Source organism: Perca flavescens, chromosome 12, assembly GCF_004354835.1.
Source record: "Perca flavescens isolate YP-PL-M2 chromosome 12, PFLA_1.0, whole genome shotgun sequence".
NCBI classification, from domain to species: domain Eukaryota; kingdom Metazoa; phylum Chordata; class Actinopteri; order Perciformes; family Percidae; genus Perca; species Perca flavescens.
This window is the reverse complement of record NC_041342.1, coordinates 23,246,553-23,271,734: the sequence shown is the minus strand read 5'-3', so window position 1 is coordinate 23,271,734 and position 25,182 is coordinate 23,246,553. Positions and strand designations below refer to the sequence as shown.

Here is a 25,182-nt window from a genome sequence, read left to right as displayed (position 1 = left end):
AATATAATATAATATGCAGTAGTAAATGGATTGCATTTATATAGCACTTTTCTAGTCTTAACGACTCCTTAAAGCGCTTTTACATACAGGCAGTGGTGTAGTCTACAGTACGTGATACGTAGGTATATGCAGTATACCCACTAAGAAAGCTCCAGGATTTCCATATACCCACTTAAAAATGCCCAATGACACATAACAACATACTTTGCATTGTAATTTTGATATATTTTGAATTGTCATCTGTGTTTTTCTTCTTCACATAGGCTAAATAAAGGTATTTCCACCACAAATTTGTGCATAAAAGTGTGTCAGAATGCAGGAAATGAAGTTGTTGAGGCTCAAAACTTCCCTTGGGGAGGATACCCAGACCCCCCACTATAGAATGCCTCCTCCCCCAAAAAAAAATGAAAAAAAGGGCCCAGTCTGGCCTATATATACAGTATAGGCCCATACATATACAGTAGTATACCCACTACAATACATTACAGAGTCCGCCATACAAAGTTTCACACACATTCACACATGGATGGCACAGCATCAGGATCAGTGTCTTGCCCAAGGACACTTCGACATGGAACTGCAGGACCAGGGACTGCCCTGCAACCACTGACCTCCTGATTGGTAGACGACTGCTCTACCACCTGAGTCACAGCCTGGGTCTGCTAAATAAGACACGCCACTAACAGTGGCTTGCATACCTTAACTTGACCTGATATGTGATACAGGAAACTCTGGCCTGTCAGATCCCCGGTCACCTTAATGGAGGGCAGATTTTCCGGCTGCCTTCCATTAAAGGTTTACAGGATTAGAGCCCTGGTATTGTGAACTCGCTCACTGGCGAGGCGTACTGCACTGCAAAAGGAAGGAGCCATGTTATTACTTGCACCTGTGCTTTTCAGGTTATGCCAAGTCAAAATATCTGTCATAAAAAGACAGTAAAAGTTGACACTGTCAGATAAATGGATGCCTTGTTGAATATCTCAATCAGTCGCATACAGACCCTGTTTTCATGGCAATTGGACTCTTAGACCCATTGCTTTATATCTGCGATATCTGATAATAATTAACCATATTGAATAATCTATTCTGAGAATATATTCAAGCAATGATACATTCAAGATTCAAGATACTTTATTGTCATTTTATGAACACAACAAAATGTAGGTGGTGGCAATCAGTGCAGCAGCAGTAAATAAATAATAAAAACAAGATAAAAAAGACACAAAAAGCCACTGCACATAGTACTAATATGAGCATTTGCAGAGTTTTTTTTTGTTTTGTAGGTTTTTGTTTCGTTAAAGGTCCCATGACATGGTGCTCTTTGGATGCTTTTATATAGACCTTAGTGGTCCCCTAAAACTGTATCTAAAGTCTCTTTCCCGATATTCTATTGAGGAGGAGAAGGGAGGGGGTGGGGGGTGGGACAAGGTGGAGAGTGGGGGTGTGGCCTTGACCAACTGCCACTTTGGCTCTCTCTCATGGGTGGGCCAAATTCTCTGGGCAGGCAGAGAAAGTCCGGGAGCACTGCTCCTACAAACCTCTGTGCCGTTTTCACCTTTTTGTTTTTTGCTGTGCAGCTGGCATATCACACTGTGGCACACTGACAGAGGATGCGTTCTATTGTGCTACGATAAAAGTTGATCAGCAGCTGAGAGGGGAGACTGGCTTGTTTGAGTTTCCTGAGAAAGAAAATCCTCTGTTGGGCTTTCTTTACCTCATGTTATGGAAGAATCCAAAAAGGAAGAGGTGACCACCCATAAATATTATCACATCCTCTCCAAAGCCAACCTTTCTTGCAACTTGTCTTAAAAGATACATTATGTGTATATTTTTTCCATCGTAAAAAAATGTCTGGTGGTTATGTTATGTAGTGGAAAGTTTTTATATGTCATACTGATGTATGATATTTCCTTCATAATTTATCCATTACTCCATGTTTTTTATATTCTCATCATTTTATACATATTAACTTTATACTATACAATATTTACTCTGTTTTCTATATAATATAATATGTCAGTTATAAGGATTTAGTATAGTACTCTATTATTCTAAAAAAGTGATCATAGCTTCTCCTGTATCTGTCATGCAAGCCTATGCGGCCCCCTCTGTCTCCCTCATGCACACTCTACATGAAGCCGAGGGCTGAGTATGTTTTCCGCAACTAGAGGAAGCCTTCCACAGAAAGTCTCAAAGCTCAGCTCTACTTTTGCAAAAGAATAAAGAAAATAACTTAGAGAACCCCAGCGTGTCAGACAAACTTATTTTCCAGCTTTATCACCGAACACCAAAGAGATTTTCCACAACAGTTCCTACGCAACCAGTAGGAATTGGAAAGGATTAAAACGCAAATTTTGGTTCCTCATTTCGGTTGCACTTAATGTGTTGACTGAAATATTTTCCCTCTGTCACTCCGAAGCGGACCTAAAAATATCACACTCTCTCTTTCTTATTACATATTTAAGTAGGCCTACTTTAAATATTAATATATTGTTAAATTTAAATAATTTTCAATAAAAAAGAAGAAAAAAAAGAGCCTTTCTTTGATGTCATTTTTCAGTTTTTCAAGAATTGGTTTAGGAATTGGAATCATTTAAAAAGTACCGGTTCAGCATCGGAATCCTAAAACTCCAAACGATACCCACCCTTTCATCGGTGCCCCTCTGATGTAGAGATGAAGATGGTCTAAAAATTAAGCAGTGTTGTAACCCCCTTGTCACAGGTGTTGGAAGTCTGTGAGTTGACAGTTATCACCCCCTAAATTCATCTGAATGAATGTGTAAAACCTGATGAGGTAAAACTATTTGCAATAATAGCGAAGAATAGAGATAAATCCATATAATACATTCAAATTTGCAGCAGCAATTTTAGATTTTAGTAGTAGTAAATAGTAGTATTGTACTACTACTACTTGTTTTGATACTTAAAATGTACTTTTAGTACCAGCAAAAGTACTCATAATGCAGACAAATGCCCCTGTAAGTTGTATACAATTATATAGGCTATTAAATAATTGTATTCTTCTTCTTCTTCTTCTTCTTCTTCTTCTTCTTCTTCTTCTTCTTCTTCTTCTTCTTCTTCTTCTTCTTCTTCTTCTTCTTCTTCTTATTATTATTATTATTATTATTGCATTTATGTGAGAGTTGCATAGCTGCAGAAGGTGGACCTAATTTAAACAGTTTTATATATTGGGTGTTTAATCTTGTTCTTTTGATAATGTTGTGTGTGTAAAATCTTTGTATATATATATATATATATATATATAGTAACTAGCAACTAAAGCTCTAGTGGATTTAAAAAGTAAATATTTCTATTTTTTTTTTTTTATTTAACCTTTATTTATTCAGGGAAGGAGAGGCAGCCTCTGTTTTGCAGGAACGCCCTGATCAGAGTGATAGAGAAAGACATGGCTCTGTCCCTGATCACATTCACACAGTTACTTATAAAGCTAAAATCAAACAATCTGATTGGTTCATAGCCATGATATAACAACCGCTATGATTCGAATTTTTTGCACAGTTAAGTATCCCTTCTCATCTGAGAAAAAAAAAACGTTAGACTAACTGATAACTGGTGCCAGGAGGTAAGCCGTTCATCTGTACACACAACAACAGCAATTTTACCTCGTAGAAAACTGGAATTGCTCTTTTACTGCTGTCTCGATCTGTGGGTTTATTTGTGTTATTGTGTGCCTTTCGTTAGCTTTAAGCAAAATAAATACTGTAGTTAGTCTGTGCTAGCTCAGCTGCTAGTGAAGGCTAACGTTAACCGGCAACCGCCCGGTAAACAGTGAGCCCAGAAGGGCTATTTTATTGTGAACATCAATTGATACAAATGTATTTAAATTGGAATGTGACAAACGAATAACTTTCATATTTCCATCTTTACTTGATCTTTTATATAAAAGCAACAATGTTAGCTCACTTGAGTCCGTAATATGTTGTGATTAACGCTAGCTAGCTAGCTATCCTAGCTAGCTATCGCTATATCACTACACATTTTTTATTTTTATTTATATTTATATTTTTTTGCTGCTTTTAAATAACTTATGTATCCCTGCACGGTGTCCTTGAGTGCCGAGAAAGGCACCTTTAAATAAAATGTATTATTATTTATTATTATGAAAGGTCTTTTCAGACGATAAGCGACATTGTTGTTGGTTACCAAGGTAACGCGCGTACGCATTTTTATATATGTCAATGCATTATAATGTCCATCCATCCAAGATGGATGGATGGACATTAGCTATAAAAGGTATCGAGCAAATAATTTCCCAAAATACAGACATTCTGTAGTACAGTAGTACAGGCGACTACCACGCCCTCACTGTGTGTGTGTGTGTGTTACGTAAGCCTCTACGCACACGGATACATTTGAGCAGGAAACTTCAGTGGGGTCGGTTAGTCAGTCACTGTGTTTTCATCAGAGCGTTACAGCTGTCAACCTCGTACACTACATCTTTAAGGTAAACGCATATATTTTGTTAGTGATTTTCTTGTGCTTTCTTAAACTTGTTGGTCTAACATTAATGGCGTCGCTGGTGTGGTTCCTCGTTTGACCTTTCCTTTGTAAGGCGTCCTTGCTCTACGCTTGGTTTTACAGCCTGATTTCTCCTGTTTTGACAGATTTATAAAGCATTTGTTTGATAAAAAAGGGCAAGGAGGCATTTTGTGCCCGAAAATAACTCATCTATTTTCTTAACTAGAACAAAAATGAAAAAAGTTAGGCTAAAATAAAAATGTAAGAGGTATTACTATCAACATTTTTCAAAAGCTGAAACACTAACACAATATATATGCACTTTTTTATTTGAAATTCGGAATCTCATCCGGCTTATGTTTCCTCTTTCAAGTTTGCCAGGATGGTTGTGCTTTCCAAAGAATATGGATATGTGGTGTTGACTGGCGTTGCCAGTATGGTGATGATTGGACATCTGGCCATTAAAGTTGGCAAAGCCCGCAAGAAGTACAATGTACAGGTGAGCAAAATAGCAGGATATAGTCCACGCTTTCCCATTTATATTGTTTGAGAGCTGCACCCACCCATTCAAACAGCACCACAACAAGTTTAGCTTCATGCTTGGGCAGTGTCTTTTTGTGGCTCGTGTAAAGCACTTTTAATTGCCTATAAAAATAAACTTGTCTTGCCTTGCAGTATCCCCAGATGTACAGTGACGACCCAGAAACTGGAAACATTTTCAACTGCATCCAGCGTGCACACCAAAACACGTGCGTATGAGCAGAAATATGAGCAGTGCCACTTTTGCACCCACTAGACTGATATTGCACCATACTTTCATGATTCATGGTAGCAATGGGAAAAGAGGTGAAAGTTAACATGCTGTGATCACCTCTCACCAGCCTGGAGTTCTACCCCGCCTTTCTTTTCAGCCTGGCAGTTGGTGGTGCGCATGCTCCTGTAAGTTTATTATACTGCTGTAGCGCCAACACATACTGTATGCATTAGGGCTGTCCTCGACTTAAGAAATTCTTAGTTGACTAACACTTATACGATTTTGTCGACTAATCGATTAGTTGATTTAATTGACAGAGCTGTGCGCTTTGAGAGGTGGTTAAGACTAGAAAAGCACAATATAAATGTAGTTAATTAACCATCTGTAAAACTGAGTTTCTCCACAATTAATCCTGCAGAAGCACCACTTTAAATCTTGTGTTTACCATAAATGTGCTCAGAAGTTTCTTGGAAATAAGTAATTAAGCATGAATAAGCATAAAAAATGACTAATCGACTAAAGAAATCTTAGTCGACTTAGACCAAAACGACCGATTAGTCGACTAATCGACTAAGAGGTGGCAGCCCTAGTATGCATATACAATCTTTAGCAATTAAAACACATCATTTTTTAACTGATAGGATATGTAAGGAATCTGGAAGAATGTATACTCTTCTTATAGAATCCTGTCATAATAAATGAGTGTGTTACATTTGCTTGTGTGTGTGTGTCTGGTTACCACAGCGTCTTGCCAGTGGACTTGGAGCTGTATGGATTGTAAGCAGAGAGGTGTATGCACATGGGTACTCCACAGGAGGTAAGAAAATGTTGGGCAGTCAATGTTTTTTTTTTTTTTCTGCTTTTATAACATAAAGCAGGGTGGGAAGGTGATATTATTATTATTATTAATACCACTAATTTCATTTAGATCCTAAAAAACGAAGGTGGGGAGCGTTTGGGAATGTGGCTTTTCTCGGGTTGATGCTGTCCACCGCCTGCTGCGGCTGCACCCTGCTTGGTTGGAAGGGACCACAGAACCCCTTCTCTGGTTGAAACTGTTACTAGTAGGGACGAAGTCTTCAGGATGGACTCACTCAGTCATTCACCTTATAATAAAAGCCACTCTTCATAACCCATATACATTACAACATGTGTAACCTCTGACCAATGTAACTGTTCTCCAGAAAGAGAAATTCCTCATTTATGACTTATACTGGTCGGCACACCCACAACACACAAGATCTGTCAGTTTGTCTTGATAGCATTTTCAACTGCACCCTGATTTGGAAATTTGAAATTAGCTGGCCACTTGACATGAAATATCTTTCATATTTTTTGCAATAGAAAAATGAAGGTAGTGTTATAAAAAATGTTTGATGGACTTTGTATTTGCTTAGCTGAAAAAATCAAATTTTGCACATTAATGAATAACTTAACATGGCTAGTCAAAAATATTGCTGTTGTCCAGTAAAGTGATTATAATTATCTTTTTATATAGATATTTTTTAGATGTTTCTCATAGTAAAAAACAGGGTTTCGACTAGTCATACTGACAATATTAAATATACATTGGTTATAAATTATCTTGTGCTTTTTTTGTTGAGAGTTGAATGGGTATTGAATAAATGTGAGGTTTTGTTAACATTGGTGTGTGTTTAAGGGAGGGGCTTTCTTTTTGTTAAGCTGAGTAATTGTTCAAAGTCCACATTAATTGATTTGGTGGGTGGATTTATATCTCTGCAGAGGTGTTGGCCTCAAATCCAACTGCTAAATAAAATGCCACACTGGTTACAATGACACAGCATAATGCTTTAGAACTCACCCACATGCTATAGCTGTAAGCTCTTGTACAGTATGCAACAGTATTGTGGTTTCTGTTTTATTATCAAACAGGAAATCCTAATATCAATACATTCTTAGAGTCTACATTTCAATGGCATACATTTACATTTACATACATTTATAGTGTATTTGTTTTTAATGTTAAGCACACTAGGTACAAACTGTGATACAACAGCTAAGTTCCAGCACATTTGCAGGATACTCCAGCTAATACAAGTAACAACAATCTCAACTTGGAAACTCTGTTTTGCCTCTTCTCAGTCTCCACGTAAAGCATTTGAACAACTACCTTGTGCAGAAACAAATACAATCTTTATAAATATGTATTTTACAACACATTTATACAGCTCATATTAAAGTGTTTAGTGTAGCGAGGTCTCTTCTCTGTGTGCTTTGGTGGAGTTAACATTTGTCATTGAAAACTGCATAACCTTATTCTAGTTTTATATACCAGCATCAGACCATAATGATAAAAGTTCAATAACATGTGTAACTGCACATTAACAGGCTGCAACAATTAATATTTTCTGTATATAATTTGGGGTGACTTGGTAAATTTGAATAAGTGAATGCTATTTTGTGTGTAAGATATGGCTTTTCAATTGTAAAGTCACTTCTGATTTTTGTGTAGATTTTCTGCAAGACCTCAGTTTTAAGACAAACAATTGCAACCTGGCAATTTAGTTTGAAAGTGCACTTCACTTATATTTGGTCAGCGGGATCGTAATTTATATTCCTTAATCATTTTAGGCATGGCAACACTCCCATTTCTCTCTCACTCTCTTTATTTCTCACTGGATAACCTGAGGTTGTTAATTACATTACACATTACATCAGAGGACTTCATGCAACCTTGATCCACATTACCTCAGATGTCCCCTAGGGGGCAATGCGGCCATTCACGCCACATTAAAGTGCTGTGCATACATAGGGAGTCAGTCAGAGGTGCAGCTCAATATAATATGTCCATGGGGCAGAACTCGTAATATACACTTGAATGTAAACTCGTAATAAAAAGGCAGAGCGCTTGCACACACAACAGGGTGTTCAACGCACCCCTGTTTCAGTTTTCTTTTTTAAACGTGCTACGTTTTGTTCGGGCTGAACGTGGCCCTGCTAAACGTTTGTTTCAAACTTTACACCCCCAGTTTGTAACATTTGCTTTCTGTTAAAACTCTAAAGCCTAAACTGAGATAACCCTGATGACATCAGGGTTATCTTCCTCGACTTAAAGGAGAAGTGTGTCGAATTTAGGAGGGACATGTAATATAATATTCATTATTATGTTTTCATTAGTGCATAATCACCTGAAACTAAGAATCGTTGTGTTTTTGTGCAGCTCAATATAATAAATCCATGGTGCAGAGGCACTATTTACTCAAAGAGTTTCCACTGGACTGAAAATCTCCGGGAATGTGGAAAAAGGTAGTTCTGAAACCTCCTAATTAAGAGACTTTATGGATCCGTCTCATGGAACCGCAGATACATATTTATGATCACTGACCCAAAACTCGTCTGCAGAGATGCAGCTGCATCCAGGCAAAGGCTTTTCTTCAGATCCACACTGGTCTTCCTTTGGTGTCTGCTTGGCTTCTGTTCTTTAAGTAGTGGGAGGGGGTGACAGGATGCTTCCGTTAGTAGGTGTATCTGGAGAGTGGCGTGTCCTCCATCAAATCATCCTGGAGAAGATGATTAAAACCAGATTTAGACAAGTTGTTAAGAAAGAGTTTGCAAATATGAAAATGCTTTTACAGGATTACAAGGGGTTCTGTATAAGGAGTTATAGAGATGGAAAGAAAATGGTGCCGCAGAGGCTGCAATATCCTGACTTTTAATTTATAGTATGGGTCAACCTCCAAAACCACTAGATCCTACATTTACCATACAACACCTGGATAGTGTAGTTCCTTCAACCCTCCTTGCCTGGGGCACATTTAATCTCAAAATGGTGCGCAACGATTTGCTACGGTTTCTGTGTTGAACGACATGTTTCCTTGGAACGGTGTGCAACGGCTTTGAGATATGTTTTCTCTCGTTTGGTGGGTGTGTTTTTTTTTTGGCTGTGTCACAGGTGATACCCAATCAGCAGAGACTTGTATGTAAACTCGTGATAAAAAGGCATAGCGCTTGCAGACTCGACAAGGTGTTCAACACACCCCTGTTTCAGTTTAAAAAAGCGTGTTGCTACGTTTTGTCTGGGCTGAACGTGGCCCTGCTAAACGTTTGTTTCAAACTTTACACCCCCAGTTCGTAACATATGCTTTCTGTTAAAAATCTGAACTCTAAAGCCTAAACTGAGATATCCCTGATGACATCATCAGGGGTTATTTTCCTCAACTGAAAGGAGAAGTGTGTGAAATTTAGGGGGGAAATGTAACATAATATTGATTATTATATATTGCACCGCCATGTTTCTACAGTAGCCCAGGACAGACAACACTGGCTGTCCAGAGGGCCTTTCAGGTTTTTACATTATCTAAAGGCCACCGTAGGTTCTACTACACGTTTGGAAAGGGAGGGCTGAGGGAAAGGGTATTTAGTTGGTTGCAATCTGCAACCTTACCGCTAGATGCCACTAAATCCTACACACTGCTTCTTCAAGACTTCCAAAGTTACACTACACAAATTGCTGTCTTGTTTTCACACTACTTGACTGACCAGCGACAGGGGCTCACACACTACGAGATCTTTCCCTAGAAGGAAACCCAGTGTGTAGGTTCCAAACAACATTTTGTCTCAAAAACATGCGAAAAGTGACACAAGGCATGACATGATTTTTTTGGATGTAGCCTATGCCAAAAACATGCACTTCAAGTTGTTGGTGGCTGATTTGCAGCAATATAACAAAGAAGTAAAAGAAAAGAAGGGCACACCTGTTCACAAAATAACCTGTTTCCACAGGTCTTAACTGTTTTAGACTGTTTTTTTCTTGGTGCAACAGCAACTTTGGTCTGTGTTGTCTGCAACACATACAGTAAAGTTTCAAGCAAGTTCCAGGCAAGTTACAGGTGACCCCTCCCCCTTATTTCCCCTCAGCCTGTATCTTGCGCTCTTACTGGTAGTAGCTCCCTGGCAGAGTCCCTGACAGCTCCAGATAATGAGCATGTTGATATCTGAAATGTGTCTGTGAGGGACTGGCGAGCCTCTCGTCTTGCGTTTTTGAACGGTACACATCGCCCTTGACTGCCGACACCCGAGCGCCAAGCCAATGCCGATTTGCCTCTGATCTGGGGCTTTTGTCGGGGAGCTCTAAAAACTATTGGCGAGTCGATAATCAGGTCTAAAGTCCTATAGTGGGAGCTTGCCATTAGAGCCACACCAGAGATTATACAACTGTTTTCACAGGCTGAGTAAACTGGACAAAAACAATCACTGGACAGCCCCTTTAGTCACAACCTTACTGCATTGTAATTGACATATGTATCTTACCATGGGTAGATCCTGCAGCCGATGGAACTCTGGGTGATTTGTTCGCTGGCGGAACTTGAGGAAGAGGATGACGAAGACGATAGCAGTGGTGACGATGAACACTGACAGCAGACCAGCCAGCAGGGGGTCTAAAGGGGAGCTTAAGCGGTAGCGGGGCCCCTTGAGTTCTAAATGACACAAAAATGGATAATCATAATAAAACACTGAACATGTTTTTAGAATGAAACAATGAAGTACAATACAATACACTCATCACCGTACCGTCATCTCCAACATTAAGCTCAGATGGGACCTCCCGGTGCGTTGGCCCAGCAGGATCCCGGCGTGGAGCTGAGGTCAAAGGGCGTCCTGTGGTTGTCGGCTGTGCGGTGGCTGTGGTTAGTGATTCAGACTGTGGCTGGATGGTGGAGGCGTGGGCTGTGGAGCTTGTATCCTGCACTGTGTGGGCTGACTGAGATGAAAAGGTTGTGAAGGGATCTGTGGTCAGAGTGGCTCTGCCATCTGTGGTTGCGATGTGCTGCGGAGGTGTGGTGCTCTGTACAGTCGGCGCAGAAGAAAGGCTATCTGTGGCAGCTGAAAGTGGGGCTGTGAAGGCAATGCTGCATCAATTCAAAACAGTACAGAGAATTCTTCAAAGGAAACAAACTATACACACTGCAGCCAGAGGTAACTCTACATCAACTTGCTCATGATAATGGATCCCTCCCACTGACATTAAAGCTGCTATATGTAATGTTTATGTTGTCATGTCCCCCCTATCTTACATGACAATGCCAAGAAAGCCTGTTAAGCACAATGTTACCTGTTTTACACACTGTTTGTATGTTCATGCATCAAATAACAGCATTCTAATGGTGGTGGTGGATGTCACACTTGCCCACTACTGCATCTTTCCAGTTTTGAAATGGCTGATTCAGATAAACAACAGGTATCCACATAAATGTGGTGAGGGCGACAATGTGCCAAACTCTCAGCTTTAAGTCTGTCTGTCCTTCCTAAGTCTGTTAATGCCAGTCTATATCCACGACGTTCCACTTCTGTTGGAATTTTAAACTTCAATTTATCAGGGCTCTATGGTTAACTGCTCCTCAGATCTCTGCAGGGTAAATTGAGACAGCTCCCAGACCCTCCTCCGCAGCACTGTGGAGGTAGGTTCGGCAAAGCGAGACTAGTTTATACAAGCAACAATACAACACATATTTACGTTTATTATTAGGCACCGTCCTCTAGTGGCTGTAGTAATTATGATGGGAGTTTCACAACGTTCACAGCGACGTGTGTAAAACCTGCTTCCGTAACGTTAAGGTCAGAAAATCTCCTATGGGTGGTATTTCCTGCCACTGCTAAGCGCGGCACTTTATGAATGGCTCCTATGTTACAGGGGAACTAAGACATACATTAAAGGATTGTGGTGTTGATTGATTTAACATTAGAAAATCCAAAACGAGATAAAATTCATCCACAGAAAATGTTATGGTAACAATTTTGATAAACGATAAATTGTTTGAGATGTTTTTCAAGCAAAACTGGTAATAGTTTGCTGGTTCTAGCTTGTCGAATGTGAATATTTCCTGTTTTTTAACAGTAAACTGACAAAACAAGACATCTGAAAACGCAAGTATGGGTACATTGAACAGACCAATTGATGAACCATATAACTGAGAAAATAATGAGTGGATTAATCAATAATTAAAAAAAAGGTTAGTTGCAGTCATAGTGAATACAGTTAAAGGTTTTTACAAAGCCAGCATTTGTTATAGAACTGTTCTGTTGCATTATAATGTACAGGAGTTTCGATTTTATTTATTTCAGTCACTGCTTTATTATTTTGACAATGCTTTTATTTTCTCTGTGAAACTGCTGAATATAAGATAAACACACCAAGCTTACTGTATTTCCCCTCTTTCAACATGAGTATATTCTTACTCCACCTTAAGGACATGTGGCTGTTTACATTTCGTTTGACAGTTCATGCTGACAGCTGGGGAGGGGGCTGGGAAAGGGGCGTGTTCAAGGAACTTTGTACGCTGTATAATTACAGTCAGACTACTGTTTACATGTAGGATATAGTGAAAGGGCAGACAGTCATTAGTTCTCCTGTGGGCAAAAGATAATGGTAAAAAAATTGTTTATAAGCTGAGAGTCAGAGACCATAATAGTATTATCCTTGTGCATATTCTGCATTAAGTCACAAAGCCATGAAAGTAATTAGTGATGTAATAATCTCGCATTGCCAGACCTTCCTCCCCAGCGCTGTGGAGGAGGGTCTGGCTAGTCCACACAGCATTCTGGGATTGGAGAAAAACGTGCTCTGGTTTATTGGCATTTCTTTAAACCAATCAAAATCATCTTGGGCGGTGCTAAGCGCCGGAGAGAGCCACGGTGCTGCTGCAAAATAGCCTCTGGAAGGAACTTGTTTTGGTCGAACGTGTACGATCAAAGATTGTTTTAGTCGTGCAAAAGAAAACTCAGATTGGAGCGATAGTCTAGCTAGCTGTCTGGATTTACCCTGCAGAGATCTGAGGAGCAGTTAACCATAGTCCTCATAAATCCACCGGAGTTTAAAATTACAACACAAAGAAGCAATCCCGGAAGTGGAACGTCGTCGATATAGACGATGTAATGTTTAGCTTTTGAAGTGAGAAACTCCCAACAGCAGCTTTTGCCAAGTGACAACTTACACATTACTCTACAGGGAAGTGGTGACAACAGCTAAAAAGGGGGCAAGGGTGTGATCTGGATGGTGATATGTCATAATCTTTGTTGTTTATGGGCTGTTCAAAGAGGCAACACGGCATCATTGGAGAGGGTTATATTTATCTGATCTATAAAAGGGAAGCTCTAACATGAGGTTGCGACACACATTCTCAATCTCAATGCAGTCATGTGGGGGTCAGGAGGAATATGTTCCTGGAACGCTGCTGGCAGTGGAGCTGATTCTGTGTTTGCAAACAAGCAGCTTTTAATGTGTGGGATGATTTATTTTAAGAATCTGGACAAAGTAGACAGACTGGACTGGAAAATTATAGATGCACAATTATAGAATTATGGACTAAACGATGACCAGAATTTCTATGTTTCCAAGTTAAAACTCACTCACTGTGACATCTCTCCATATGTGCATAAATAGGTCCTGAGCATGTCTGTGTGTATTTCAGGCCTGTGTGTAGTGATTTCTAACAAACAGAGTGTACATTGTAATTTGCCCATTAGGGATCAATAAACAGTATAAATTATTAGTATAAATTATTATTATTAAAAGCCTATAGAAAGAAGCACAAACACAGTGAATGCAGGTTTTCTGGTTACCTGAAAGTGAAGTCATGACGACAGGTACATTCGTGTGTTCAGATGTAGCCACTGCAGAGCTTGCGGTCAACAAGTGTGTTGTATAGACTGCATTTGTTGTCGCAGTCTCTGAAAGGACAATCCCTTCTGTCTTGGTAATGGTGGTGGTTTGGGTTGAGGTTTCATCCCCGCCTGCGGGATTATGTGTCTGCTGCGAGACCTCATTCCCAGGATCCTCTGTCAAGTCAGGAGATGCTGAGCTTCCAGCATGACTCGGGAGGGCAGTCAGGGTGAGGACAGGAAGCAAAGCACTGCTCTGACCTATGAAATAAAAGATAAATCATACTAAAGTGATGAAAATGTATTCATCTATAACATTTTTTTTTTGTCTTTTAGTCCGACCAACAGTCCAAAACCAAAAGATACTAGAATAGAAGACAAAAATAACTGAAATGATTCACATGTGATGAGTTGGAACCAGGGAACCTGAAAAAAGTACTCAAAATGATGATTTGCCTACTATTGCGTATGCTATCATAAAAGTCCAGAGAAATCAGCAAACTCTCATATTGTAGAAGCTGGAACCAGAGATTTGGGATTTATTTTTTTTTTGCTTGCAAATGATTCATCCAATTAATCTATTATCAAAATAGTTGATTTCTGTATTTGACTAATCATTTAATTGGCTAACACGTCAGTCTTCCTTAGCAGTGTTAGCAATTTTAATTCTTAATCATGTGTTTGACTTATATATTTCGGTGCTGTCCTGCATTACATTTTGTTAATTAAAACATGAAATACAACGAGAAGTCAGAAATTAAGTAGGCCTATATTAAAACTTCAAATAAATAAATAAATAAATAAATAAATAGGAGCCTGGTGGACACAAATCATAGTAAAAAAAAAAAAGAGTTACCAAGAAACGCCCACCTTCTTGAACAAAGGAAATCAAAATGATCTGCTGAGGTGCTAAGCGGACTATTAAGAAGTTAATAAAAATAACTGGACATAATGATAAAATGCAGCCTGCTGCTCTGCGTGAACTTTCTATAAGATCAGTAGGCTGTGGAGATCATCATGTGAGGAATCGACGGCTCCAACTCGCGTCAGCAGGATGTGAAATCCGTCCACATAGAACACAAAGACACACACACACACACACACACACACACACACACACACACACACACACACACACACACACACACCAAGGATGCCACCTTACCTCTTGTCTGCAAAGAGCCGGTAAGCACCACCAACACGCAAAACGCCAAATTTATTTCAGATGTCATCTCCTTCGCGGCCTTCCCCTGCAGATCACAATAAAAACGGAGCAGAGCGGGCTCTCCACAGCGGCTCTGCTTCTTTAGCTCTGAGGTTGTTTCCGTTACGTGATTTGACAGGGCACATCATCAGCGCTAAAAATATCCTGAGGGAGTCGGGCAGAAGAGAGGCAGGGGTGGAGCTGCACGGCAGGCTGCATATGCGGGCGGCGGTGGGAGCAGAAAAGGCTGCACGTGCTTTATCCTAAAGAGCAAAACGCGTCACCGATTTCACTGAAAATGTATGTTTTAGGCTACTCTAGCCTACAGCTCTTTCTTTTTCCTGCCAGTGTCACTCACCTCTGCATCTATTCCTCCGACAGTTTGCAGTCGCTGTTGCTCCGCTGCTCCAATCAGATGTCAGTGCGTCAGAGACGCTGTTTGCGCCTGTTGTAGCGCCTGTTATAGCTGTAGCAACTGTTACTGTATTCATGTTTACTGTATAGGCTTGGCGGCAATGGTAGTTTCTAGACATTAACGGTGATAGGTGAATAGGTGTCAGTGTTGGCAGGTGGTAATGTGAGAACAACTTTTCAGCCCCCACAGAGGTCAGTGTGTCGTCATGCCTGAGCGCACTGCCCACATGTGTACTGTATGGACAGCTGAATGACCCGCTGCGTCCTCTGTCAGCGTGCTTTGACACACTTTAGAGGACAGTGTCTCGTTTTAATAACTTTTTTTTATTTATTTTTTTTTGTCGATCAGGCTTTAATTTCTGAGGGATTTTCAACGACAACGGGGAGACACCTTTACGTTGTGCCAGATGGAGCCTCCAGCCAATCCGGGAGTCAGCCCGGCGGAGTTGGAGTTAACGATGGAGAATGTGGAGGCGGTAAGTTACTCGTCAATAATCAGCCACTTCACTGGATGATTGTTTATTGAGCTATGTCCACAGATGGAGCTTCTGTAACACCATTCAGAACACGAAAGCTAATTTGAATACATATGTTTGTCAAAAAGAGGAGCTGCAGCATCATCTCATAGATGGATATCTTATTTGATAGAATAACTCAAGTAATAGGCTAAAACAAAGTTGGTCAAATAGAAAATGGGGGTTGTTTAATTGTCGTTCAACACAGGGAGATTGGACAAACTGGACATTTTGTAACATGATACCAGCTATAAGCATATGCTGTCCTAATAATAACTTACACCATGTGCCTTGGATTAGTTGCTATAACAACATCTGTTTATTTTACTCTATTCAAGCAATTAGACATTCAGCATGCATTATTATTCATGCTTGTTGTCTGTGCAACTCAACAATTCAATTAACAACCTGTTACACAAGATGCATTTATTGTCATTATACTATACCACCTCAGTCAGGAAATATAAGGGGTACTGATTGTTATTGTGATTTTTACCAAATATGCCGCATCATCAGTACTATCCTTACCAGTTATGACCAAATTACATTTTGTTCAAGTGTTCCCTTTTGTATTGGTTCTTCTCTCCTCCTCCAGGCTCTCTACCAGCTGTACTTTGACCCAGACATGGAGCATAAGAATGTGGCCCAGAAATGGCTGACCAAAGCCCAGGCCTCTGCACAGGCATGGCAGTTCTGCTGGGCCCTGCTTGGCCCTGACAAGGTCTGTTGTGCTTCTGCTCAGACATCTTTACAACTGCACCGTCAACATTTGCAACTATTGCAGTATGCAAGAACATGAGGCATAATGCAGTTAAGAAAGACTGGTTGGATGTCAGAGCTGATTAGAGCTGCAAAACATAAATATTGTGTATATGTCGACAGCATCTGTTACAGTATCTCCATAATGTGAGTCTGTCGCTTTGCAGCTCCCTGAAGTTCAGTTTTTTGGCGCCAGCACCCTCCACACCAAGATCTCCCGTCACTGGAGCGACCTCCCCACAGACCGGCATGAGAGCCTAAAGATGCAGCTCCTCTCCCACATCCTACACTTCTCCTCTGGGCCCAAACTGGTGCTAACCAGGCTGTGTGTAGCCCTGGCTTCTATGGCTCTTAACTTGATTCCACAGGCTTGGTCCCAGCCGGTGGCAGACATGGTGAGGGCCTTCCAACCGCAGAAGCCTGACTCTGAAGGCGGCTCTGGTGCAGAGGCCACCCAGGACCCTCACGCACACTGCCTCGCACTGCTGGAGCTTCTCACTGTACTTCCAGAGGAGTTCCAGAGCAGCCGGCTGGCTCACGCTCGTCGTTGCCTGCTGAGGGAGGCCCTGGCTGGGGAGTGGGCCGTGGTGTGTCCCATGCTGCGTCAGCTGCTCCAAAGCCAGGACTCCTCGATCCAGGTGAAAGAGAAGGTGCTCCGCTGCCTGTCCAGCTGGGTGGGGCTGGATGTGCCGTTAGGGGAGAGTCATGAACTGGTCCAGGACTGTTTCACTGCACTGTCCAACACAGAGCTGTTCGACACGGCTGTGGAGACGATAGTCAATGCAATCTCACAGCCGGACAGCCAGAGGTGATAAGCACACTGCATCATACATTCATTCAGGTCACAGTCTATTTCCAGGTGTGTGAACCAGAACATGTGTGTGCAGGTACATTGAGGCTCTGGTAAACTTGATGCCTCAGGTGCTGGGTCTCCATGACCAGCTGAAGACAGCAGCTCAGGATGGGGACATGGAAACCTCACACGGTATCTGTCGCATTGCTGTTGCTATGGGGGAAACACACTCCAGGTACACACACACACACACACACACACACCGCTATCCTATAACCGGGCCTTAGTGAATGGCTTTCATTTCTTAATTTGGAACAATGTGTTTGTGTATGACAGGGTTTTGTTGGAACAGGTGGAGCACTGGCAAGAATATCTGGCTTTGGTTAACATGATTCTTTTTTGTACCGGCATCCCTGGGCACTACCCAGTCAGTGAGACCACCAGCTCCCTGACACTCACCTTCTGGTACACTCTGCAGGTAAAAATCACAAATGAATGAGATAAATATATATATTTTTTTACATTAGATGTTTTTTTTTTTCTTCTTTTCTGTTAAATATGCTACTCATGTAACTGCATTAATGCATTAAATCACCATGCTTTCTTTCTATTTTTGTCCTGCATGTTCAGGATGACATCTTGTCATTTGAGGAGGAGAAGCAGGCAGTTTACCTGCACGTCTACAGGCCGGTTTACTTCCAACTGGTGGACGTGCTACTACATAAATCCCACTATCCCTCCCAGGAGGAGTATGCATCCTGGTCTTCTGATGACAAGGAGCAGTTCAGAATTTACAGGTAAGACACAAAACTAAAGGTGGTGTTTAAGGAGCTCTAAAACTGGATTTGACCTCGTTCCTCACAAGAAAGAAAGTCTTTGGATTTGAATGGACAAAACATACATGTCTGTACCACATTTCATGGCAATCCAGCCAATAGTTGTCGAGACATTTCAGCCAGTGGGGCTTAAGATGGTAGCTATTCTCCAAATATGTTTCCACGTCTCTTTTGCATTTCAGAGTGGACATTTCCGACACTCTGATGTATGTGTATGAAATGCTGGGGGCAGAGCTGCTCAGCAACCTCTATGACAGGCTGGGCCAACAGCTGATGGACCCCCAACAGTCAGCAGTATGGCAGGTAATGTCATCATTAATCACTGATTTTCATTCCATGTACATCTACTATCTTTATAAAGTTTTACCTGCACAGTATTTTACAAAGCAGATTTTTTTTTTCTCTAGATTCTCTTTCTTACTGTGTGTAACTCTGTATTCCTACCACCTCCTGATTGTGTTTTCTCTTCCCCTCTTGACCTAACATACTTTTTCCTCCTCTTCAGGACACAGAGGCCCTGTTATTTGGCTTCCAGTCCATAGCTGAGACTATAGATGTGAACTACTCTGACGTTATCCCTGGTCTTATTGGCCTCATCCCCAGAATCAACATCAGCAACGTTATGCTGGCTGACACCGTCATGTACACAATAGGTACATAACAGACACCTGTTTCCTATTTTGTCCCTATTAATATAGTCTCATGACTTTGTTTTGTTTAATGTTTTACAATAAAGCAGAATTTTACAAAATACAACCAGGATTATTTATGGCCATAGATGTAAATGTTGCCTTCTGGTCTGCACTCAAACCCATTTACACTCACTATCCATGACATGTACCCCCTTACTGCATTACTCCTGTTGGCCAGGATCCCTGGCTGATTGGCTGGCTGATCACCCCGTGATGTTGGTTGGCATATTACCAATGGTGCTTCAGGGCCTTGTGAAGGCAGAACTGTCTGTGTCCAGTGTATCCACTCTAAAGAGGATCTGCAGGGAGTGTAGACATGACCTCGGCCCCTACGCTCAGGACATCCTGACCGTGTCACAGGTCTGACACACAGCCTTTTTTTTAAACATTGGTGCGATTACTGTCTTTGTATTAAACGTCCCATATTGTAAAAAAATCTTTTTGGATTATAAAGCAGGTTGGGTACTATATAAATACTGTGAAAGAATAACATGCTCAATCCACAGAGAAATGCACACAGCCCTTATTCAGAAACGAGGCTTTTAAACAAGCCGTCAGGACTTCCGTAGGGTTGTGATGTACTATGTTACTGTATATAATATATATAAGGTAGAAGAACATGACCCTACAGTGCTGTTACAGTCATTCCCCAGTTGCAATAACGGTGCAGACACACTGACCTATCAGAACAGACCAGGCTTTTTCGGTAGGGAGGGCTTAAAGAGACAGGCGCTAAAACGGAGCGCTTCAGACAGAGTACATTCAGTACATTCAGACAGATAGCATGATAACAATAATGTATTTTTTTAACCTTAAAGCATGTAAACATGTTCTAGTAGAGACCCAAAATAAGTATGAAAATGTTCCCTTTAACACTTGTGTTCCTCTGCAGGATGTACTGGTAAAAGAAATCCATAAGGTGAGTAAACAGCCTTCAACATTCACCAGTTCTTCTCTATTCTGTGAACATAAGTGCACCAAGCGTCTCTCTGAGGACATCATGTATAATGTGTGCTGTGTGTGTTTCTGTGTGTCTGTGTGCAGAGCAGCCAGTGCATGTGGTTGATGCAGGCTCTGGGTTTCCTCCTGTCCGCCCTGCCGGTAGAGGAGGTTCTGGGCAGACTTCACTCTCTTATAACCCCTCACGTCCAGCAGCTGGATACACTGGCCCAGCAGGAGGTACATCCAAAGAAAATCCACAAATTAAAACACAAACCAATAAATAAATATATTGTACTGGAGGTGGTTGTGCCCAAGTACAAATTGAATAAAGCAATTATACTATATTATACTTTAAGTAATGAGTTCATTAGAAGCACTTTATTATGTGTTGTTGCTAAATTTAAATAAAAACATATTATTTTACTGCAAGTTAGGGTATTTAAAAAAAAAAAAAAAGCCCAACAGTTTACATTAAAGTATGGTTACAAAAGCTTAAAGTAGAGCCCGACCTATATTAGGCATTTTCCAAACAATCGGTATCGGCATTTATAATGGCCGATAAATTTATATTTAAAAAATAAAATAAAAAAGGACGAAACACCCTTCGACCATTTTATGAGTGTTGACGTTGTATAGTTTGTCCACAAGAGGGCGCTCTACAACGTCGTTGTTGGCAACACTGGGGTTTAACCCTTTAAGTTTCATATCTTAAGTTTGTCTTTTTATACATTTTATTTATCAGAACTTAAATATCTTTTGATTTTCCTCTGTTCTGTTGTGACAATAAAACAAACAAGTTTATTTTTAAACTGCATTACCATATTATTTTAGTGAGGTCTCATAAATAACTACAAATAACTAATTTTAGGGAAATCTGTTTATGTTTTGTTATGCGTTTCTGGATTTAAAAAAATATATATATATATATATATATATATATATATATATATATATATATATATATATATATATATATCGGCCAATATATCGGCATATCGGATTTTTAATCACCAAATATTTGTATCGATATTGGTCTTAAAAATCCTTTATCGGTCAGGCTCTAGCTTAAAGGTACAATTTAATTTTCATACACTATTTATAGGCATATTTGATTGATTGCTTTAAGAAATTTATGTTTGTTGCAGTATCTTTTGAAAGTAATGTCACAGTAGTTGTAGTCCCAGCCTGCATATCAGTTTAGGTTCACAATAAAGTTGGGCCTCATACAATGTAGTATACTGTAAGTAGATTCGATATATACTTAAAATAAATATTAATAATTAATAACACTCTACTAGTAAGCAGTAATGATCAAAATAAGTACATTGAAATATTCCTTCAATTATAAATATAATCAAACAGTTCACTTCAACATAATGTAGTGCACAGTTATCAGTGTGCAGATACAATACATTTTAATGAGCTAAGTGACACTTATCCAGGGTGACAGTCAGTAAGGAGGTCTGAAATGTCTGTTGACAGAGCCTCAGATACTACTGGCTACTTTTGATTGCAGCATTTGACACAACTTTTACACTAACAGCTTATAAATTGCACTCTGCTCTCACAACCGCTGTAACCTTTGACAATGTCTTCACTTCAATTATGACTGTTATCACAAGGCTAAATATCAAACCCATCCTTGTTGTCTCCCTTTACAGCCTGATCCTACTAACAAACAGTCTATTATCCACATCCTGGGGATGCTGTCCAGTCTCTTTACCACTCTGGACATCAACAGACAAGCAGACAGCTCAGAGGGAGCATCTAGCCCAAGACTCACTCCCTCACAGATCACGCAGAATCCAGTGAGTTTAGCCATAGAAATATATATGTTTATATATATATATAAATATATATCATACCAGCTACTATGTCTGAATATTATCAAATTACCGTAACTGTTTCCTTAAACACCAGTCAAACAGTGGTTTATTCATCAACCCTCAGAATGGGCCTTCTGCATCTAAATTTCTGAACATGCAAAATTGCTAAATTGAACCAAATATACTTATTTTAAATGCTATATCTCATAAATATATTCAAATTTTATTTTTAGGTTGTTGTTGTGCTACAGCAAGTGTTCACATTGATCCAAACCATCCTCAGCAAGTGGCTTGATGACTCAGAGGTAGTAGAGGTAAGAGTATTTTTTTTACTGCTTACATAAATATGTGTGTACACCGTCCCATTTTTTAAAAGGTTCTCCTTTGTAACAGAAGAATAAGCCTGATTGAGTGTGTGTGTGTGTGTGTGTGTGTGTGTGTGTGTGTGTGTGTGTGTGTGTGTGTGTGTGTGTCTTGTGTGTCTGTGCCTGTATGATTTATCTACGTGTGCGCTTACTGACTCACAGCTCTCTCCCTTTCCCTCTCCAGGCAGTGTGTGGGGTATTTGAGAAATCAGTTCGAACCCTCCTACATGATTTCGGGCCCATGGTGGCTCAGCTGAGTGAGATGCTGGGGCAGATCTATAGTGCCTTCCCACAAGCCTCAGCTCTGGACCTGGCACGGCAGGTACGCCCCCACAGATGAAAATGTGGATAAAAGCATTATCCCTCCAAACTGCAATTCAGACTCTTTAACATGTTTTTCTTTCTTTTTTTTTTAAGATGGTTCACATATTTGCCGGAGAAGAACACCACATCTCTATCATCAAAAACCTTATTGAGGTGTTGACCTCTGCCACACTCACTATATTTCAGCAAGGTAATAAACACCTGCACTTAATTCCTATTTACTTTTTAGACATGTTTTTCTGGTCTTAACTTATATTTATTTTACAGGTCCACGGGATCATCCTGATATTGCAGAATCATTTATGCACCTTCATGCTCAGGTGGGTTGAATATTCTTATCCATTGTTATGTACATTTGCAGCACACAGAAAACCTAATCACTTTGTGTTCATTTAGATTCTTAAAAGGAAGCCTGATATGTTCCTGTCTGACCGGCTGGATGTTAAAGGGCTGTTTTACAGCGGTGAGTATCACTGCATACTTGTACTGTATAAAGGTCATTCTCACGAATTTGACTCAATATTTAATATAGGATCTTCTTTTGCATGTTAAGAACAGCAAATAAAAAAAATGGTATCAAAACTGATTCAAATGAATTGTAGAGGATAATTTGACCCCTGTTATAATTTGCCTTAGCTCTTTTTTTTTCTCTTTACAAATTACTGTGTTTAAAATCAAGACACACCCTTCCCCTCAGAAGTTTTTTTTTGTGTGGAAAAAAAATCTTTTTATCCTCTGTTTTCTCCAGGGATTCTATCACTGAAGTTCCCAGAGACACCCACAGTTAAAGCAGCCACTCTATTCTTTGTAAGTTGAGGCAGAAATGTTCAAGTTTTAATTGTAAGCTAGTTTTAATCTCAATTTCAACTCATGGGCTCATAGATTCTTGTGATTTTTGCCCGGTCCCTTGCAGACAGAGCTGTTGCCTCGTTGCAAAGACATGCCCTTGCTTGGTGAAGTGTTGCACAGAGATGGAAAGCTTCTGACAGAGACTGTACTCCAGGTGAACCAGTCATCAGACACAACTAGATATGAAATATTTATCAGTAGTGCCCTGTGCGAAGTCATTATGCGTATTGATTTTGAGAGCGCCCAATCACTCTTTTGTAAACTTAATTATTTAACCAGTGGATGCACTTTATCCCTGATGTTTATTCTTATTTAAAACCATAACCACCAAACTGTCTTCTAATGGAAGCGTATGCTTTTATTTCTGTGTCAGGCGGTTGGGGGCGAGTCACCTCGCAGTCTGACGGATCACTTCTCGGAGGTGTTGTTGAGTCTAAACAGACACTGTCCAGTTCTGCTGTCCCAGTGGCTGAAAGAAACGCTTCAGACCCCAGGGTTCCCCTCTGCCCAGGTCTCCACAGAGCAGAAACACACCTTCAGCCAGCAGCTTCTGAGGTGATCATTATCTACCTGGTACACCTTAACTGGTTTTGTTTCAAAAGGTGTTATGTACTCAAAACTCTTCATTCATCAAAAAAAAAACTAAATTCCATGCAGGTGTCTCAAAAGAAAATACTGTAAGAAAACTCATTCAAGAGAGAAAAATGACAAACTTTATCGAGTCATAAGTTCATTGGGTCGCCTCACAGCAAAAGGGATTCTGGGTTGGAAGCCAGCGGCCGGCTTGGGCCTTTCTGCGTGGAGTTTGCATGTTCTCCTTAGCATGGGTTTACTCCGTGAGCTCCGGCTTCTTCCCACAGTCCAAAGACATGCAGGTTTGGTTAATTAGGTAAATTGGCCACTTTAAATTGGCTGTACATTCTCGCACAATGAATGAGTCAACACAACAGAAACACATTTCTCTTCATTACAGTAGGAACATGATGGGGGATATTGAGAGCAGAAGTCTCTCAGTTGCATTAAATAATTTTGCAAACCACATTTTCTGTGCAATAGTAGAGTGAAAACAGAACTGCATGAAAAAAAAATAACACAAATCATAAACTTGGATGACAGATTTGTGCCAAAAAGACACCAAAATACAGTGCAATAAAGTGACATTTTTCGACAAAAATTCATACATCTTTTTTTCCCTTTCTTCCAGGGAGCAAACCAACAAACGTCGTGTTAAAGAAATCGTGAAGGAGTTTTCTCTGCTCTGTCGGGGCCTGCAGGGGTCTGGATACTCAGATTACTGAGCTGGTAGCGCTCGGAGTTTAAAAGAAAGTTCAAGAGAAAGTAACAAAAGAAAACCCAGAATCTGAATTTGTTTCAATGATAAACGGCGCCAAATAGGACTGTTCAAGTGGCATCAGACAACAAAAAAAACCATACTGTAATACTTGGACTGAACCAAAGCAAAAACACAGATTAAGTGGACTGTGGTTATTAGGATGACTGGACCTCTGTGCAATGTTCTTGATAAAATACCTTTACAACTTCCCAAGCAGGATAAAAAAAAAAAAGTGCCACATGGCCTTTTACTGATCTCCAGATATGGATCCAAACCTCCACTCCTTCTGACAAACTGACAAGACGCCAATAAACAGTTCATTCTTTGCAGCTGCATGAGAAACTGTGTGTGTGTTCACCTATTTATTGTTTCTCTTCTCTTGTATACTGCTTTTGTAGATCATATTCATTCATTATCAAAATATAGAAATCCCCAAACACACACACACACACACACACACACACACACACACACACAC

General features: G+C 40.2%; 3 protein-coding genes across 5 annotated transcripts; 2 read left to right on the top strand and 1 right to left on the bottom strand.

Moving 5' to 3' along the window:
- The first annotated feature begins 3,484 nt into the window (after window positions 1–3,484).
- Window positions 3,485–7,030, top strand: mgst3a (microsomal glutathione S-transferase 3a). Of its 2 annotated transcripts, none has more exons than XM_028592359.1 (6): window positions 3,485–3,583; window positions 4,853–4,978; window positions 5,155–5,228; window positions 5,361–5,418; window positions 5,978–6,050; window positions 6,162–7,030. In XM_028592359.1, exons 2-6 carry the CDS (start codon window positions 4,862–4,864, stop codon window positions 6,284–6,286), a joined length of 447 nt encoding a protein of 148 aa, XP_028448160.1. In that variant the 5' UTR covers window positions 3,485–3,583; window positions 4,853–4,861; the 3' UTR covers window positions 6,287–7,030. The 2 variants fall into 2 exon arrangements, with proteins under 2 accessions (XP_028448160.1, XP_028448159.1); XM_028592358.1 differs by lacking the exon at window positions 3,485–3,583 and adding an exon at window positions 4,342–4,465.
- A 68-nt stretch (window positions 7,031–7,098) lies between these two features.
- LOC114564794 (mucin-5AC) lies at window positions 7,099–15,424 on the bottom strand. The gene is made up of 5 exons (XM_028592357.1): window positions 15,018–15,424; window positions 13,814–14,113; window positions 10,766–11,089; window positions 10,505–10,671; window positions 7,099–8,754 (listed from the first exon to the last, which is right to left on the bottom strand). The coding sequence occupies exons 1-5, from the start codon at window positions 15,082–15,084 to the stop codon at window positions 8,710–8,712; spliced, it is 903 nt and encodes a 300-aa protein (XP_028448158.1). The 5' UTR covers window positions 15,085–15,424; the 3' UTR covers window positions 7,099–8,709.
- On the top strand, window positions 15,231–25,046 carry LOC114564793 (importin-13). 2 transcript variants are annotated; one of them, XM_028592355.1, is made up of 22 exons: window positions 15,231–15,356; window positions 15,820–15,946; window positions 16,581–16,706; window positions 16,912–17,552; window positions 17,632–17,772; window positions 17,874–18,015; window positions 18,168–18,334; window positions 18,556–18,676; window positions 18,879–19,026; window positions 19,244–19,425; window positions 19,958–19,984; window positions 20,110–20,244; window positions 21,669–21,815; window positions 22,067–22,147; window positions 22,383–22,520; window positions 22,616–22,712; window positions 22,790–22,842; window positions 22,919–22,985; window positions 23,271–23,329; window positions 23,436–23,525; window positions 23,745–23,926; window positions 24,576–25,046. In XM_028592355.1, exons 2-22 carry the CDS (start codon window positions 15,878–15,880, stop codon window positions 24,667–24,669), a joined length of 2,907 nt encoding a protein of 968 aa, XP_028448156.1. In that variant the 5' UTR covers window positions 15,231–15,356; window positions 15,820–15,877; the 3' UTR covers window positions 24,670–25,046. The 2 variants fall into 2 exon arrangements, with proteins under 2 accessions (XP_028448156.1, XP_028448157.1); XM_028592356.1 differs by having other exon boundaries at window positions 15,231–15,662.
- The last annotated feature ends 136 nt before the right edge of the window (window positions 25,047–25,182 follow it).

Excerpts from the sequence above, each read along its gene's own strand:
- mgst3a (XM_028592359.1), top strand. The coding sequence starts at position 4,862 with ATGGTTGTGCTTTCCAAAGAATATGGATATGTGGTGTTGACTGGCGTT. Across the intron at positions 5,419-5,977 it reads TTGGTGGTGCGCATGCTCCT|CGTCTTGCCAGTGGACTTGG; the intron begins GTAAGTTTATTA and ends TGGTTACCACAG. Across the intron at positions 6,051-6,161 it reads ACATGGGTACTCCACAGGAG|ATCCTAAAAAACGAAGGTGG; the intron begins GTAAGAAAATGT and ends AATTTCATTTAG.
- LOC114564794 (XM_028592357.1), bottom strand. The coding sequence starts at position 15,084 with ATGACATCTGAAATAAATTTGGCGTTTTGCGTGTTGGTGGTGCTTACC. Across the intron at positions 11,090-13,813 it reads CGTCATGACTTCACTTTCAG|CCCCACTTTCAGCTGCCACA; the intron begins GTAACCAGAAAA and ends TTGCCTTCACAG. Across the intron at positions 8,755-10,504 it reads GGCTGCAGGATCTACCCATG|GATGATTTGATGGAGGACAC; the intron begins GTAAGATACATA and ends CATCTTCTCCAG.
- LOC114564793 (XM_028592355.1), top strand. The coding sequence starts at position 15,878 with ATGGAGCCTCCAGCCAATCCGGGAGTCAGCCCGGCGGAGTTGGAGTTA. Across the intron at positions 19,426-19,957 it reads ACATCCTGACCGTGTCACAG|GATGTACTGGTAAAAGAAAT; the intron begins GTCTGACACACA and ends GTTCCTCTGCAG. Across the intron at positions 22,713-22,789 it reads ACTCACTATATTTCAGCAAG|GTCCACGGGATCATCCTGAT; the intron begins GTAATAAACACC and ends TTTATTTTACAG.